At 45.8% G+C, this 19532-nt stretch overlaps 1 protein-coding gene across 2 annotated transcripts in view; it reads right to left on the bottom strand.

Moving 5' to 3' along the window:
- Window positions 1-19532, bottom strand: part of LOC124556841 — a 594435-nt gene that overhangs the window by 230782 nt on the left and 344121 nt on the right. For both annotated transcript variants that reach the window (XM_047130858.1, XM_047130859.1), the window contains exon 3: window positions 10111-10225. In XM_047130858.1, the coding sequence (XP_046986814.1) occupies window positions 10111-10225 (115 nt within the window). The remainder of the gene's footprint in view (window positions 1-10110; window positions 10226-19532) is intronic.

The raw sequence follows: 19532 nt of genomic DNA, 5'->3' as shown, positions 1-19532 counted from the left end.
GCCCATGCAGCTTCAACACGATACCACAGTTCATCAAGAGTAGTGACTGGCGTATTGTGACGAGCCAGTTGCTCGCCCACCATTGACCAGACGTTTCCAGTTGGTGAGAGATCTCGAGAATGTGCTGGCCAGGGCAGCGGTCCAACATTTTCTGTATCCAGAAAGGCCCATACAGGACCTACAACATGCGGTCGTGCATTATCCTGCTGAAATGTAGGGTTTCTCAGGAATCGAATCAAGGATAGAGCCACGGGTCGTAACACATCTGAAACGTAACGTCCACTGTTCAAAGTGCCGTCAATGCGAACAAGAGGTGACAGAGACTTGTAACCAATGGCACCACATACATCACGCCGGGTGATACGCCAGTATGGCGATGAATACACGCTTCCAATGTGCGTTCATCGCGATGTCGCCAAACACGGATGCGACCATCATGATGCTGTAAATAGAACCTGGATTCATCCGAAAAAATGACGTTTTGCCATTCGTACACCCAGGTTCGTCGTTGAGTACACCATCGCAGGCGCTACTGTCTGAGATGTAGCGTCAAGGGTAATCGCAGCCATGGTCTCCGAGCTGATAGTCCATGCTGCTGCAAACGTCGTCGAACTGTTCGTGCAGATGGTTGTTGTCTTGAAAACGCCCCCATCTGTTGACTCTGGGATCGAGACGTGGCTGCACGATCCGTTACAGCCATGCGGATAAGATGCCTGTCATCTCGACTGCTAGTGATACGAGGCCGTTGGGATCCAGCACTGCGTTCCGTATTACCCTCCTGAACCCACCGATTCCATATTCTGCTAACAGTCATTGGATCTCGACCAACGCGACAGCAATGTCGCGATACGATAAAGCGCAATCGCGATATGCTACAATCCGACCTTTATCAAAGTCGGAAACGTGATGGTACGCATTTCTCCTCCTTCCACGAGGCATCACAACAACGTATCACCAGGCAACGCCGATCAACTGCTGTTTGTGTATGAGAAATCGCTTGGAAACTTTCCTCATGTCAGCACGTTGTAGGCGTCGCCACCGGCGCCAACCTTGGGTGAATGCTCTGAAAAGCTAATAATTTGCATATCACAGCATCTTCTTCCTGGAGGTTACATTTCGCGTCTGTAGCACGTTATCTTCGTGGTGTAGCAATTTTGATGCCCAGTAGTGTAGTTTCCTGGGACCGGATAGCTTTTCGCGCAAAGGGCGTTTCGCAGTGACCGGTGCTAATACGTCAGAAATGTAATGCTCGCTGTCCACATTGCTGACTGTGTGGACCGGAGGTCATCTTACTACGGACCCGACTCGTTACCACACAGTCATACAAAATGCTTGGCCCCTGTGACAATGAAGAATTCAACCTGGAAAACTTTCGTTCACTTTGAAGTTTCGACAAATGGATACATCCGGTAACATGTTATACATAGAACTGGAACTCTTCTGAAAAGACGACGTGGTAGCACCCCGCTGTCCAATGTTGCTATCGGGAGCACCACAGGCGCAATGCCGCTCACTGCTGGGAAGCCGCAACACTGGTCAGTGTCATGTCTAGAAGCTTCCTCGCTGTGGACGATCCGATTTCCTTAATCGAGATAAGCGACGTGGCTGCACAATTCTGAACAGCCGATCTAATAATAAAGGTCAGTTCCCACACGATGGGAACTATTCTTGGGAAGCTGACAAAGGTCACGGAGAAGGCAGGTCCTGGCGCGAAGCGAAGATTGCGTCGTATTCCCATTTGTTAAGAAAGTCTTAGGAAATCGGAAGGAAAGTGAATGTAGCAGTTGGCGGCGGCGGACTCCTGGTAGCAGTAGGGAGCAAGTTCTGCCTGCATACCCTAAATCCAAGGAGGCGTCGAAGAAGGGGAAAAAAAGGCATGGCAGACAGATGACTATCGTTACGGCTCAGGAAAGCTCGCGGATTAGACAGCAGAGGTTCAGCAATCTCAGCGTAAAGGCTATCCATGGGGTTAGTGTAAGAAGCTCCAGATGCTAAACGCAATCCACGGTGGTGGACAGAATCTAGACGCCAAGGAATAGACGGCCATGTGGAGGAGTAAACTATGCTTCCATAGTCCAATTTCGAGCGCACTAAGGCGCGATATAGGCGGAGGAGGACCACTCTGTCCGCTCCCCAGGAGGTACCATTTGTAACCCGGAGTGTGTTGATGGACTGCAGACAGCGAGCCGACAGATATGAAACCTGGGAAGTCCAGCACTATTTTCAGTCAAACTTAAGTTCCAATAATTTGGCGACGTCCGCGAACGGAAGGTCGGCAAGGCCTAAATGTAAGGAGGGCGCATAAAACTCCGTACGACACCAAAAATTTACACAGACGGTCTTACTGGAAGAAAATCGGAAGCCGGTTTCGATGTTCCATGAGTGGAGGCAATCGAGACATCCTTGGAGACGTCGTTCAAGAAGGCTAATCCGTTGAGAGCTTTAGTAGATTGTAAGATCGTCGACTAAGAGGGAGCTCGAGACATCGGGAATGAGACAGTCTATAAGGCAACTGATGACCTCAGAAGTTAAGTCGCACAGTGCTCAGAGCCATTTGAACAATCCATAATTGGATGGCAATGGCGAACAGTACAATACTTAGGACGGAGCCCTGGGGCACCCACTTTTCTTGGGAGAAAGTGAAGAATATAGTGGTGTTCACCCGCACCTCAAATATGCGCTCTGTCATAAATTAACGAATGAAAAGTCGTAGCCGACCTCGAAAGCCCCAAGAGAACAGTATGCAGAGGGTGCCTGTCCTCCATGTATCGTATGCCCACTCCAACGAAAATATAGCTACCGTTTGGCGTTTCCTGAGAAAACTGTTCACGATGTAAGTGGAGAAGGCAACAAGATGGTCAACTGTGAAACGATGCTTTTGGGAACCGCATTGGACAGTTGTTAAAAGGTTTCAGCACTCCTCCAGCCACCAGCCTAAACAGCAATTTACCATACGCTTCAAAAACTTACGAACACTACTCTTAAGAGAGATTGGGCCATAGCTGGAGAGGAGATGTTCGTCCTTTCCAGGTTTCAGAACAGGAACGACCAGCTGCTTTTGGGCTCTTCAGCTGCTGGCAGGTGTCATCTTTCCCACTAGCAGAAACCTGGGAAGGGAGTTACCGAAAGGACCCCTTCCTATCGAGAGGAGCCTAAGAAGCCTTACACTTCTCTAAGGACTGAGGACTGAAATCCCCGATGGATGGGGGGTGGGTGGGGAGGGGGCGGGGGTGTTGCTCCAAAAGTAGGTGGTGTGAGAGGAACAGGGAGGGATGTGTCCCCCAACATCAAGGGGGCAGGTGTAGTCTCTCAGTTCTGAGAGGTGACAGGAATTCGAGGAACTGATGGGGGCGACAACTGTTCTCGTAGGAGTGGTGTATGAGGATGTCAGTCACAGGATGTAGACGCTCAAATTTCCTCTTAGCCTCAGTGTAGGTTAGTCAGTCCAGGCTCTTAAGTTCCAAAATTTTCCTCTCTTTCTGTAAAATCCTGAAGTCTAGCAGGGTGAATCATGATCTCTGCAGTTGACACAGATGGGAGGTGGGGCGCATCGAGTATTGGGATACGATTTACGTCCAGAATCTCGACAGGTGGGGCTGGAAGTACAGCGGGAAGACTTATGGTCGAACTTCCAGCACTTGAACACTGCATTGGGGGAGCGATATATGGGTTGATGTCACAGCGGTAGACCATCACCTTCACCTTCTCGAGCAATGTGTCAACCTCGAAGGTGAAGATTAAGCCATCAATGGCAACCTGGTTATCCCTCGGACGCCGATGGACGTGCTGGACGAAATGAACACCTCAGCGCTCTAAATTGGCGCGCAGCTCGTCGTCAGACTGTAATAGAATTTCCCTGTGGAACATAATACCCTGGACCATATTTAAGCTCTTACGAGGTGTGATGGTAACAGAAACATCCCCCAACTTGCCCCAAGTGAGTAATACCCGTGACTGGGCAGAGGATCCTGTTTTTATCAAAACTGACCAAGAGCGCATTTTGGACAAGCCCCCCCCCCCCCCACCCCACCTCCCCTAACTTGTCCTCCAAATGCTCCACAAAGAACTGAAGCTACATGGACATGAAAGATTCCCCATCAACTATCTTACATATGAGGTACTGGGGTGAATAAGCTTCACTGCCATCCTTAGCCTGAAGTTCCTCCCATGGTGTGGCCAGGGAGGGAAACGACTTGGGGTCACATTTCTTAGCACTAAAGCTACACTTTGCCCGCTTAGAGACTGCAGGCAGCGGACCACCAGCAATAAATGACGTACTATGCTTCATGACATGTCATCCACCCTGATGCCATCCACTCTGACCAGGGGCCCTCCCCACGGGCGCCAACCAGCTGCAGCAAAAGCCACGTGGCAAGATGGCCATTGCAGGGAGTCCCAATGCCCCGGGGTGACGGGCATCTACTCCTTGGCATATGTGGGGAGTTAAAGGCCCAGGCATCAGCAGAGCGATCCCTGTGTTGTCAGGGGGTTACAACGAACAGGGTACATGGTGGCCCCTCCACAATGGACTGGCTACCGTGCTGGATATGAGGAGCAAAGAATTCCACAGTCATTGTCAGTGCGGAAAATGACACTGCATAGCCCATGGTGGAAAATGCACACAGGAAGGTGTCCTAGCCTAAGAGATGGAGAACAGGCGGGACTGCAACGTGAAAACGAGGAAGTGAGCTAAAGGTCTCAACGCACGATGGACACTATGCACCATTTAAGGTGCCCTTACCCAATTGGCTCGCTCTTTTGGAAAATTTTCAAATATGGAGGTCAAACCCTACAGAGGACCATCACATAAAGACCGAAACGTGTGAGACTCCTTTTAGTCGCCTGTTACGACAGGCAGCGATACCTCGGGGCTATTATTAACCCCAGACCTGCAGGGGGTAGGAGGAAAGTGTCCAATTGGCTTGGGAAAACTTCCACCATCTTGCACGCATAGATGGCAGTTGTGACTGTAACCTAAGAACACATGGAAAATGGTCACTCGATTGTGTATCAGCAAGAGCAAACCATTCAAAGCGTCCAACTAGCCAAACTGTACCGACCGAAAGATCCAAATGACAGTAGGTTAATGTGGAGGCAGACAAAAATGTAGGTTCCCCAGTGTTGAGGCAAACAAGATTCGCATGGTGGAAGAGGTCAATCAATAAGGGGCCGCTCTGACAAGGACGCATAGATTCCTAAAGGGGGTGGTGGGCGTTGAAGTCCCCAACCAGCAAACAGGGGGATGGGAGCTGACAAAGGAGATGAAGGAGATCGGCTCTTTCCATTGCTGTGGACGATAGAATGTATATGGTACAAAGAGAGAAGGTGAATCCAGAAAGGGAAAGACGTACAGCGACAGCTTGGAAGGAATGTTTTAAGGGGATTGGGTGATAATGGACAGTATCATAGAGAAGAATCTCAAGTCCCCGTGTGCTGAAGTGCCAGCAACAGAGGGGAGATCAAACCAGACTGATGGGAAATGAGGGAAGACAAAGCAATCATGGGGAAGTAGTTTTTTTTTCCTGAAGACAGAGGATGACCGGGGAGTAGTATCTTAAGAGGATCCTCAGTTCATCCCGACTAGAGCGAATTCCGCGGATAATCCAATGGATAATTGACATATGGTGGATGAAAGAAGGAAAAATCTCACCACAGTTGCCATCAACTCAGCGACTGCTGAGAGCCAGTGGCTGACGGCGTGGAATGGCATTCAGCCAGAGACGGAAGATCCTGATCTATAGGTTGTTCAGGGGCAGCTCCTGTCGCCAGCGATCAGCTGTTTGATCAGCCACCAACAGTGCGTCTTGGCGACACGGAAGACGGCCGATAGCGGCTACCGCTGGGTGGCGCTGTGGAAGACACATGCCGTGGCGGAGGAGGAGAGTAACTGTTTTTCTTTTGAGCCTTCTTGGAAGCAGGACGCTGAGATAGGGAGGAGTTGATGGTTGTGAGGACTGGGTACATAAAAAATCTTCACGAGTAGGCTCTATTTTGGGAGTCCAGGCGTTCGATTTTGCGGTCCGTGATTTAGCACCAGTCAATGAATGTTGAGCCTTAGAGTGAGCAGGTGACAGTGGGGGGGAGGTGGTTGTTGATTTGGGCTGGCCGATCGACGACTGTGGCGCTAAAGGTGAGATCGCACATCTGCGTGGCTACCTCCTTATTAGGTCAAGGAGAAGCGAGGACAGTGCTGTATTTACCGTCTGGGAGCATAGTGGGCTTTCCACTGGCGAATAACGTACGAGCAGTGAGGGCAGACACCTTTTCCTTCACTCGGATTTCTTGAATAATTCGTTTACCTTTTAAAATGGGGCAATCTCTAGAGGAAGCAGCGTGGTCGCCCATACAGGTGGTGCAACGAGGGGATGGAGGTGGACTATCAGATAAAAGAAGAGAAACAACTCCATTAGTTCAGAAGTGCCCGTCTCCGGACGTAGGCGCAAAACATACTTCCGAAGGGCGTGGGGGGAACGGGAACATGGAGGAATGTTCTTGCCACGCACGTATACGAAAGAGTTGAGAACCCCCTGGTGTGGGGGGGGGGGGGGGGGGCACGTCAGTTGTCAGATGACTGGTTTGGGTGTGTGTGTCCGATCTGAGATCCATGACCACAAAGTGATTCGTTAGGTAGCATGTAACATTTGTAGCTTCCGTGGTGCGAAGTACTCTTAGCGATGTGTGGCACGAGGACAAATAACACGATGCATTGCTCCGTAGTTTTCCATTGCAATATCTACTGTTAGACTATTAAGCCTCTACACTGGTGCACTACCAAATGCGTAAAGATAAGTCGCCGGCGACGCTTGGACCCACGAGACAGTGCTAAAATTGCCAGTACTCCTATACCAACAAATGATTTGGAGCGTGCTAACCACTTTGAGTAAGCGTCCAAAACCCTACCATTAGAATGGAAAACCGTAAACACTCCACCGCCTCTAGCTGGTTTCTAGCAACTCCTGGCTCCAAATGAAAATAATACAACAATACAACAAGTGTGTGTGTGAATTCCTAACGGACCAAACCGATGAGGTCATCGTCCCTAGACTTACATAGTACTTAAACCAACTTTAACTCATGCTAAGAAAACACACACACACACACACACACACACACACACACACACACACACTATATACGCCCGAGAGAGGACTCGAACCTCCGGCGGGAGGAGCCGCGCAGTCCGTGACAAGGCGCCTCTAACCGCGCGGCAGAGTAACACTTCAACATGGAACAGTTAACGCAACGAACGAAGTTCCACATACAATTTCCATAGGAATAAACGGAATTCAATTAGACCTCACCAAGCCCAGAGCCCATCCAGGTAGCTAATAGCTCCTGCACTCACCTTGCCTCAGTACTCGCCGACAAAACCGGAGTACCACACAGAATTCCGTACTGCGCATGGAATGCTGGTCAATTACTCCCAGAAATTCTTTCGCATCCATCCTTTTAAGCTAGTGAACCTCAGGAGCAGGTATGCAGGCATTTTATTAGCCGTTTCCCTTTCCACTAATAGCATTCCTCGCCGAAGTGCTGCTTCCATCAGGGGCTGGAAGACACCTGCCGTAATTCCTGCTGCTTCCTATGGCAAGACCGCCCCCGTCATCCCAGCCTGAACAATACGCTCTTCCCCTGGGTAATGGAACTGCCTCTCGTGTCCAGAATAGCAGACAGGAAGAAGCCCTGCGCGTCCAGGAATGATATGTTAGAAACAGAGCTTACTTTGCTATCACAGATCTGAAGGAGGTCGCATAGACTGAAACCTCTCGTCTTTTAACCTACGTGCAATCGTGACGAACTTTGTCGCCATCGAGGATTGTCAATATCTCTTTAGAACATGTGCCCTGTTACCAATCTGTTATAACATTCAGGTTATCTGATGTGATAGAGAACTCTCGTTTTTTCCACAAGACCTTACTGCCGAGATACGTCCACGAATCGGGACTAGACCGTTCCGCACCACAAACTTCTCACAAAGAGATATTTGTGCATTTATTCCATTTTTAAGTTCGGCGTAGCGATCACGATGTGTGTCTTTCGTGAACATTATGGTTGATACAGAAGTGTCAGAGTGCTATTCGTATATTGTCTCCGTTGTTTCGCAACAACTCTCAATGCATACTTTGCGAACCAGTGCATTTCAGCGTTCAATGTTTCGCCAATAAGTAAAGGTCGGATAATGTAAGAAGAAAGTTACTCCCGGCCGTTAACATGACTTTCTCAGCGTGTTTGAAAATTACACCAACTGTGCATGGGCCGTCTGATGGGTCGGAGGTTGCAGAGCATTGTGATAGACGAAGCACTGCGTTACACCTGGTGCTCAAACTGTCTTCCTAAGATTATTTTGGCGATTTTCTAGCGATCATCACACTGTATTCTCGTCGTATTTCACTGTTCTCCGTAAGAATTTTTGTCTCGGGAGAGCAAGGGGAGTCGCATTTACAGCCATTGAAACGTTTATCGTTCAGGAAAGTCATCTCCCTGATTCTTGTCTGAGCCAGTTCCAGTTTCGACAAACTGTACTGTTATGTAATGTAGAGACAAGTCACGATACGGTTACGGCAAACCTGTAGTGGTGCTCGTAGAGTGCTATAATTCACTCGCAGCACGATGATCGCTCGGTTACACTACTATCGAGCTTAAAGACTTAAGAACAACTGAGCACATTTAGCATTCATACGTGACACACTGAACCAATTGTTTCACACCTACAAGTTCCTAGTTAGGTGACTAAAGCAGAAATATTAGGATTCAGTGCACTGTTGATATCAAGCTCTGACAGGACAAGAGTGGTAGTAATCGCTTGTGTCGTATTTGAGGGAACCATCCGAGTACTCGCCAAGAAATGATTTAGGAAAAACACGGAAACGACATCGTAATGCCCGGAGGAGAACTTAAATCGAGCTCTTTCCTAATACCAACCGACAAGCAGACAGCACACCTATCGAATTTTTGTAATTTTTATATTATGGTACCTCGAGTTCACAACTCGAGTTCTGAATTCCACGAGCATATTGGTACAACTCTCAAAAATTTTCAAGAAAATCGAATTTGAAGTTTTGAAGCATTCAGGTCGTCTTTAGTACACTAAAGTACGGTCGATACTTCGATATACTGTGTGGCTCTGCGTTAGAGTGGTCTTCTGGAAAGAGGCCGGTCTGTGTTCGAGTCTCAGCTGACGCGAATTTTTAAACAAAAAGGTGCGATCTGCAAACATTTCCGTGAAGCACAAAATGCATAAAGATGGAAATAAGTCGGTAGTGCTCGAGACTGGTAATCGCTGGTTCGCTTCTCGTTTCGGTCATTATTTTTCTCGTTCAGTATTTGGTGAAAAAGGCGTGTCGTCTTATTTGTAATTACATATCACACACCAAAATCCAGTTTTCATTGAAAATATAAAGTCGTATCTTCCATAAAATATTAATAGATTATTTAAATTAAAGAAAAAGTTATAAATAAATGTTTTCATTTGTATTTTACTCTTCATAGAAATGAATGTAGAGTATGCCCCTTCGTTTAAAAGTTTATCACGGGGAGAGATAGAAACTGGGCCGCCCGTGCGGCGGTTAAGTACCACAGTGCCACGGGGCTTGCCGAAATCTGGTTCTCACTTTAGGGTATAAAAGACGCTCAGAAAATTTCAGAGAATTTGAGAGTAGTGTCGAACTGCTTTTCATAACTTATATTTGAGTTCTGAACTTAAATATAAAAAATTACTAAGTCCGATTGTCGGGTGGTCACTTGGTGAGCCGATTCTTCTTTTCAGATGACACGATCTGGCACGCACCCCGTTGCTCTGTGCTAACTCTTAGTCTGAGGGCTAGGAAACGTAGTCCTAAAAAAAGGGGAGGAGAGAAGAGAGGTCGTTTGGCAATTATGGATGCGGACAAGAAATGTCAGGGCTAGCAGCCACCGCAGTTGCAAGTGCCAAGGGTGGCAGAGGCAAATAATGTAGGCCTAATTACAGCACTTATATTGTGTAACCATCAAACATATGTTCTGTAACTTACGTTTTCTAAGGGCAAAAGTGATATTTTTAAAGCCACTTTATCACCACTACTCAGTTCCGCACGTTATATCAAAAACTGCCAGTTTCACCTTAGCTCTTACCCTCTTTCGTAGCACCTCTTGAGTTCCGTAGCGAAAATGCAGAACTCGCCGAAGGTAAGGTAGCACGCCGAACTCCTGTTCGCACACTCCTTCGCACACTGAAGCATCTCGTACACTGAAAGCCAGAAGGAAAAAAAATATTAGCCATCAGAGTTACACACTCGCTAGTCTGAGAACTGCGAAATATCTTATACTACTTCTTTTACCTATAACATTAGGCTTTAGAACTAGGAAATTATTTAACAATGACACAGCTAAACATTATTGCTCCGAAATTTGAGTACGGCAGAGTTTGCAGTCTTTTTGTTAGGATGGCGTAAGAGGTAAGTGCTAAATTACACTCCTGGAAATTGAAATAAGAACACCGTGAATTCATTGTCCCAGGAAGGGGAAACTTTATTGACACATTCCTGGGGTCAGATACATCACATGATCACACTGACAGAACCACAGGCACATAGACACAGGCAACAGAGCATGCACAATGTTGGCACTAGTACAGTGTGTATCTACCTTTCGCAGCAATGCAGGCTGCTATTCTCCCATGGAGACGATCGTAGAGATGCTGGATGTAGTCCTGTGGAACGGCTTGCCATGCCATTTCCACCTGGCGCCTCAGTTGGACCAGCGTTCGTGCTGGACGTGCAGACCGCGTGAGACGACGCTTCATCCAGTCCCAAACATGCTCAATGGGGGACAGATCCGGAGATCTTGCTGGCCAGGGTAGTTGACTTACACCTTCTAGAGCACGTTGGGTGGCACGGGATACATGCGGACGTGCATTGTCCTGTTGGAACAGCAAGTTCCCTTGCCGGTCTAGGAATGGTAGAACGATGGGTTCGATGACGGTTTGGATGTACCGTGCACTATTCAGTGTCCCCTCGACGATCACCAGTGGTGTACGGCCGGTGTAGGAGATCGCTCCCCACACCATGATGCCGGGTGTTGGCCCTGTGTGCCTCGGTCGTATGCAGTCCTGATTGTGGCGCTCACCTGCACGGCGCCAAACACGCATACGACCATCATTGGCACCAAGGCAGAAGCGACTCTCATCGCTGAAGCCGACACGTCTCCATTCGTCCCTCCATTCACGCCTGTCGCGACACCACTGGAGGCGGGCTGCACGATGTTGGGGCGTGAGCGGAAGACGGCCTAACGGTGTGCGGGACCGTAGCCCAGCTTCATGGAGACGGTTGCGAATGGTCCTCGCCGATACCCCAGGAGCAACAGTGTCCCTAATTTGCTGGGAAGTGGCGGTGCAGTCCCCTACGACACTGCGTAGGATCCTACGGTCTTGGCGTGCATCCGTGCGTCGCTGCGGTCCGGTCCCAGGTCGACGGGCACGTGCACCTTCCGCCGACCACTGGCGACAACATCGATGTACTGTGGAGACCTCACGCCCCACGTGTTGAGCAATTCGGCGGTACGTCCACCCGGCCTCCCGCATGCCCACTATACGCCCTCGCTCAAAGTCCGTCAACTGCACATACGGTTCACGTCCACGCTGTCGCGGCATGCTACCAGTGTTAAAGACTGCGATGGAGCTCCGTATGCCACGGCAAACTGGCTGACACTGACGGCGGCGGTGCACAAATGCTGCGCAGCTAGCGCCATTCGACGGCCAACACCGCGGTTCCTGGTGTGTCCGCTGTGCCGTGCGTGTGATAATTGCTTGTACAGCCCTCTCGCAGTGTCCGGAGCAAGTATGGTGGGTCTGACACACCGGTGTCAATGTGTTCTTTTTTCCATTTCCAGGAGTGTATTTTCATAAATCGCAGACTTCTGTTTAACTGCGCGACTGGAATAAAATTTTACCTAATGTAATTATTTTAGCCAGTCACTTCCATTTTGATGTTTGTTTCCGATACGTAACTAGTTCCAATCGATATCTACGCGTTTTTCCAAATTGATTCCCATCATCTCGTGCTCGTAGCGGTACCATTGCTTTAAGGTAGGGATTAAACATCGATCTTACTGATATTTCTATTTGGTCAACCGTCGTCAGTTGAAGGCTTGAGCACCTATAAATTAGACAGACGAAGGGAAGGTACAAATGCTACTCATCTATCCAGAATTCAAGTTAGTAGAACAGTAATTGTAATAATGTTTACTATTTGCAACTGGGTACATGTAGTACAATACTGCAGTGAGTAATTTGCCCAGAAAAGGCGGCATTGTGAGAGCTGCGACTGTTGATAAAAACAAAACTATTTTATGCGACAGTCATTTATTAATAAGTGTTACAAAAAACAGTTTCACAATATTGTAGTAATTTTAAAATGTATGCTGTGTACCGGACTAAAAATTCCAGTATTATTATTATTATTATTATTATTATTACTACTACTACTATTATCATCTTTCTTTTATCGTGAATGAGCTGTTTCCGTTTGTTGTAGCTGCACTGTGTGCTAGTAAAGAAGAGTTGAGTTTTTAATAACGTCACGTTTTCGTGAATTCTGCATTTTTGGAACACGTCTCAAAGAAAGGAAGTGTATTACTGAATAAAAATATGGTATGCAACTTAAAAAAGACTAACAGCAGTACGTATCTTCGTAACGAATGAAATTACAAGGAATTTAATTATGCTGATAACTATCCGAGCAATAGCTAAACCTTTGCTCGAGATTTTTCATTTTAATGCGGGACACGAGGTCCAGACAAGTGGGAAACCCTGTATTTCTACACAAGCACTAACTGCGGGGTTATATTGCTGTGTTGTCATACATTCTTCCATTATTCGTCATGGAGTTAAGGCCTCCTTATACGTCAAAATTTACTGTCGTTTACTTAGTGCTGCAATTGCGGACCGTTTCAGCTTCTATTCTACAAATCTGACTATTTTCCAGTCGTCGTAACGAACTGCGTGGAGTTCTACTTCATTTGTTTCAACGCCACAAATGAGCGTAATTGCTTTACCATGTACTTCACAGTGGTTTGCATATATATATATATATATATATATATATATATATATATATATCATTTCCCTGGTCCACAGCCTATGAAGTAACAGCTGAGAAACACTGCGGAAGCTTTTTTTACACTAATTGATATGGTTACGGAAACCGCTGACCATTCGAAATTTTTTGTAGTGATCTTGCCAACACAATCTCATTTTGAGATTTGTTCCACTAGTGTATGTCGACGGACACACCTTCAGAAAGCGGTAAACTAACTCGCTGAAGCCTGCTCACGCTCCGCAAACACCGTCATCAGGGGAACGTTCCTCATTCTCACACTACCTTGAACTCTCGTTGCACAGAGAATCTGCTTTATCGAGTTCGACCTATTCCTATCATCTTAACGCTCTTTTTTTTCGAACTTGAGATAGCATTACCGGGACGTGGAAGACCGTCAGCTAACGGCTCCTAAACATTAGCGCGCGCAACACACACACACACACACACACACACACACACACACACACGGAATGCACAGGATCGCTTAATGTATCCAGTGTTTCCCACGCAGAACCTTTTCTGAATTTCGTTTAAGGATTTCAAAGTTTCCGGCCACAAAAATGTGCTCGCACAAAATATGCCGCTTCTTGGTTGTTCTCTATCTTGCCGCCTCGACACACTGCACTATAAAATTCTACCAACCCAGTGAAACTGGAAAAAAAGAAAAAAACCGACAAAAATGTTGTCGAGCTCTGCAAACAGATCAGTTACAAGGTGGTTATAATTAAATTTTCGCTACTTCACCCTGTGTAGACGGAAAACTATCTGTCAAAAAAGAAAAGAAGGAAAGGGAAGGGAAAAAGAGAGAGAGAGAGAGAGAGAGAGAACGAACACGTGCATCAACCAAAGTCCAGAATGTCAAATCTATTTTGACACAGGCGATACCTGTAGTCTAATTGCATGGCTTCAGATTTTCGCTTTCAATGTTCACAACAATTAAAATCATTCGCCACGTATTGGTTGTGTTTATGCATTGCAGTCTCAGTGACCCCTCAGAATGGAGGGAGTACCGATGACCAAGTATTTTTTAGTGAGGTACACAAATGACAGTTGTCATTTGTGAACGTTTTATTTCAGCCAAGCACGTGAAATGAGACATCTTAATGAAGTGCAAGTTGCAAAGGGCGGTTATTGGATCCAAAAACGATGAACGTTTGGTCGTATTGCTACAGATGCAAATGCCTCTCCGTGTGTTGTTGACACAGTACAGGCAGACAGATTAGTACACAAAGCGAGTTCGACAAGGTCGCCGATGCATTACAGCCCCAAGTGAAGATCGGTATCTGGCCATCTCTGCGTTGCAGCGTCGTACGGATACCACAAGACCACAGCAAGACTATCTCAGAAGAGCCACTGACTGCAATGAACAGAGAAAGGACCCTCCGACCCAGACGTTCTGTTCTGGTACCCCGCTTGACACGACATGGTCTTGGCGCAGCTCGCCTTCAATTCTGCCGGTCCCGTAAGTGGCAACTTCGCCAGTGACGAACTCGTTATTCACAGAGCTGTCCAGGTATCCTCTGAAGCAAGGTGAAGGCTGTGTTCGTGTGCGGAGACCCACGGCGAGCGGTACTTGCCAACTGTTGTCCAGGAAATCAACAAATTTCTAAGGTTTTGTGATCATGTGGGAGGTTTCAATGTTGACAGCCATGCGGATCTTCTTCTTGTCCATGGTCGCCTTACCGCCAGAAAGTACACCGGACAAATCCTGTTGGAGCATGTAGGCTGCCAACTACACGATGGCCCTAAATTCCTTCTTATGCCAGGGCCTCTGTGCGGACGTCAGCAGGGAAGTCTTGCGAAGCCTGGACTTCAAACTAATGGAATGACCGTCGGTGAGTCCCGACCGAAACCCCGTGCTGGATGTGTAGGACGTACTTGATGAACGTGTACGTGGTCGCGTTCCACCAGACTATCTGAGACCCATCATGGGTTCTCATTGCAGAATGGCAGCGTGCACCACAGAGCGACCTCCGTAGACTAATACTGAGCATGCTACGTAGGTGTCACGCATTGATTAACGCTCACTGAGGGCATACACATTATTGAAGTTACCGAGATCCAATGAGAAGCTTCCAGGATCACTGGATGAATGATTGTTTGCACTTTTTTTTCGATACCTCCCAGATATTTCAATTGTCTTTATGTAAACGATCGAGGATGTAATGATGTTTCGTTGTGTACTTAATTTAAGAAAGATTAAGGCATAATTTGTTAACATACCCAGTCCTTAATTATTGCTCAGTGGAGTATGGCAGATGCCGAAAGTCATGTTCCCCTAATTCTTTGGAGCAGTGTATTTACTGCAAGTGTACTCAGCAGGATTTGTGTTGTTAAGTAGTGTCAGTGTCACGACTTGCGTTAGGCACCAGTACTGGTATGGCACAAATATTTGTTCTTAACCCATTTCATTTAACAGTATACATTAATGACACTGTCTTTAATAGTGTAGCGGCACCACTGTTTAGGATTGGAAAAGTCAGTTTTGTGCGATATTCTGGGCACAAGCTACAGCCAGGTGCGAGCCGCATTGCATTGAGTTACGTATACCAACGGTTCGAAGTAGAATGGAGGCCACAGGGCTGTCGAACCACTGAAAAGCGTGCACGCAGCGGTTCGCATTGCGCAAGCTACAGGCAGAATGAGCTCACTGGCGCTACCCAGGTGTTGTGCGTATGTGACTCGGAGTGGCCTGTTAGCAAAACAGAGGCCCACAGCCGCGTATAAATGGTGCTGGTTTTGTAACGAGATGCATTCAATTGTGACAGCTCTCCTGGACGGCGGGGCGTGTCGCACCACCGGCTACACGCAGCAGCAGATGCGGTGCCAGCATTCCCTTCACAGCAGGTCGCCGGTTCGACCTCTTGAGGCTGACGCAGGGTTCATAGCCAGTCAGCAGCGGGCCACTCCACGGCTCGCTACCGCGGGCAGTTGTCCTGGCTTACAACACACGCCGGAGGCATCCTCAAGGCGAGTGCCACGGATTCGGATGGCAGATCGCAGGCACTTGTGCTCACTGCGATCTCAGCTATGCCAGCGAGGAAGGACGCAGTGAGCCACTTAGCGGCTCCCAGCGGAGCAGTGCTGAGTCAACGGGGAAGAAGACCGCTGAACAAACTGCTGGCGCAGCCCTGACAATGCGGTCCTACAAGGCCAACACACAGCAGTGTGTTGCAATGGGTTGCCGGGCAGTAGCCTCAGCATTGCGGGACCTGTGACGAGGAGTGAGGTGAATGGTGCACTGTAGTGGAAACAAATAAATCATTTGGAAAGCTCAGAAGAGTCTTAATACGGTGCCTTCTACCTCTCCCCACTACATTTGGTCATCCTGATACAATAGCCTGTGATTTTTGCAATACGTGGAAAGTGTTAGTCCTTGGGGAAAAAATGAGTAGGAACTTTAATGTAATTTTGCACTCGCACACGTTTTCGCTAGAAACTGCAGTTTTCGAGTTATTCGAGAAAAACATACGAAAGTGACATTTAAATACCACCGCCGCCCTCCACTCCAATGCTCACACCACACAGGTGGGGATTTCAGTTAGTGCCACCACCTCCTACCACAGTACAAAAATTTGCGACTCCACGAATTTTGCCCTTAATTTCCCTTCGCTGACTGGACTCATTGACTGACTAAGGCATGACACAGGCACTGACCCAACGTTATTTCTGTACATCCCCTTGCAAATATAATCTGCTGTCGCTCTCACTTTCTAAGTAACACTTGTGCCTGGGGTAATAATAATAATAATAATAATAATAATAATAATAATAATAATAATAATAACATCCCAGAACAAACAAACAAAGAACAACACGCATCAATTAAACAATCAGAGCAAAACGAAATCTTAAGACAGCCACCAGAACAAGCACAAATAGAACACGAAGTGACCCACATGTTAGATATAGAAGAAAAATTTCAGCTGACATATATAGAATACAAAGACAAAAATACAGACATTAGACCATTCTTGCATAGACCGCCAAATAACCCACAAGTCGAAACAACAATAAAAACTATCAACACAATCATACACAACAAAATAAATGAAAACACAACTATGGAAGAGTTACAACTACTGGTTTATATAGGAGCACTCACTACACTAAATATATACACTAGGCAGAGATCAGGACCAACCAACACACAGAAGAAACCCACAAAACCAGCATGGCAACACAGGCTACAGATCAGAATAGAAAGACTGAGAAAAGACATCGGACAGCTAACACAATTTATAAGAAATGAAATGTCAGAAAAAAAAAACGAAAACGGTTAGGTAAAATCTCACAACAAGAAGTGATACAGCAATTAGATGAAAAGAAGCAGAAATTACAAGCATTCACCAAACGACTCAGAAGATACAAAAAAAGTGAAAATAGAAGGAAACAAAACCAAACATTCAACACAAACCAAAAGAGATTTTACCAGACAATAGATAACACACACATTAAAATAGACAATCCACCAAACATAGAAGACATGGAACACTTCTGGAGCAACACAAGGTCAAACCCGGTACAACGTAACAGGCATGCACGGTGGATACAAGCAGAAACAGATACGTACAAGATGATACCATAAATGCCTGAAGTGACAATTTTGCAACATGAAGTCACCCAAGCAATTAATTCTACTCACAATTGGAAAGCCCCTGGAAATGATAAAATAGCAAATTTCTGGTTAAAGAAGTTAACCTCAACACATTCACATCTAACTAAATTATTTAACAGTTACATTGCAGACCCATACACATTCCCTGATACACTTACACATGGAATAACTTATCTGAAACCTAAAGATCAAGCAGACACAGCAAACCCAGCTAAATATCGCCCCATAACATGCCTACCAACAATATACAAAATATTAACTTCAGTCAGTAAACAAAAACTAGTGACACATACAACACAGAACAAAATTATAAATGAAGAACAAAAAGGCTGTTGCAAAGGAGCACGAGGATGTAAAGATCAACTGATAATAGATGCAGAGGTGACATATCAAGCTAAAACTAAACAAAGGTCGCTACACTACACGTACATCAATTACCAAAAAGCTGTTGATAGTGTACCCCACTCATGGTTACTACAAATATTGAAAATATATAAAGTAGATCCTAAATTGATACAGTTCCTAAACATAGTAATGAAAAACTGGAAAACCACACTTAATATCCAAACAAATTCAAATAATATCACATCACAGCCAATACAGATTAAGCGTGGAATATACCAAGGAGATTCATTAAGTCCTTTCTGGTTCTGCCTTGCTCTGAACCCACTATCCAACATGCTAAATAATACAAATTATGGATACAATATTACTGGAACATACCTACACAAAATCACACATTTGCTATACATGGATGATCTAAAACTACTGGCAGCAACAAAACAACAACTCAACCAATTACTAAAGATAACAGAAGTATTTAGCAATGATATAAATATGGCTTTTGGAACAGACAAATGTAAGAAAAATAGCATAGTCAAGGGAAAACACACTAAACAAGAAGATTACATATTGGATAACCACAGCGACTGCATAGAAGCGATGGAAAAAACAGATGCCTATAAATATCTAGGATACAGACAAAAAATAGGAATAGATGATAGAAATATTAAGGAAGAGCTAAAAGAAAAATATAGACAAAGACTAACAAAAATACTGAAAACAGAATTGACAGCAAGAAACAAGACAAAAGCTATAAATACCCATGCTATACCAATATTGACCTACTCATTTGGAGTAGTGAAATGGAGTAACACAGACCTAGAAGCACTCAATACACTTACACGATCACAATGCCACAAATATAGAATACATCACATACATTCAGCAACAGAAAGATTCACATTAAGCAGAAAGGAAGGAGGAAGGGGATTTATCGACATAAAAAACCTACATTACGGACAGGTAGACAATTTAAGAAAATTCTTTCTAGAACGAGCAGAAACTAGCAAAATACACAAAGCAATCACCCACATAAATACATCGGCTACACCACTACAATTTCATAACCACCTCTACAACCCTTTAGATCACATAACATCAACAGACACAAAGAAAGTAAATTGGAAAAAGAAAACACTACATGGCAAGCACCCGTATCATCTAACACAGCCACACATCGATCAAGACGAATCCAACACATGGCTAAGAAAAGGCAATATATACAGTGAGATGGAAGGATTCATGATTGCAATACAGGATCAAACAATAAACACCAGATATCACAGCAAGCATATTATTAAAGATCCCAATACCACAACAGATAAATGCAGACTTTGCAAATAACAAATAGAAACAGTAGATCACATCACAAGTGGATGTACAATACTAGCAAATACAGAATACACCAGAAGAAATGACAATGTAGCAAAAATAATACATCAACAACTTGCCATAAAACATAAACTAATAAAACAACACGTTCCCACATACAAGTATGC

The sequence above is a fragment of the Schistocerca americana genome, chromosome X, assembly GCF_021461395.2.
Source record: "Schistocerca americana isolate TAMUIC-IGC-003095 chromosome X, iqSchAmer2.1, whole genome shotgun sequence".
NCBI classification, from domain to species: Eukaryota; Metazoa; Arthropoda; class Insecta; order Orthoptera; family Acrididae; genus Schistocerca; species Schistocerca americana.
This window is presented reverse-complemented; position numbering and strand designations above follow the sequence as displayed.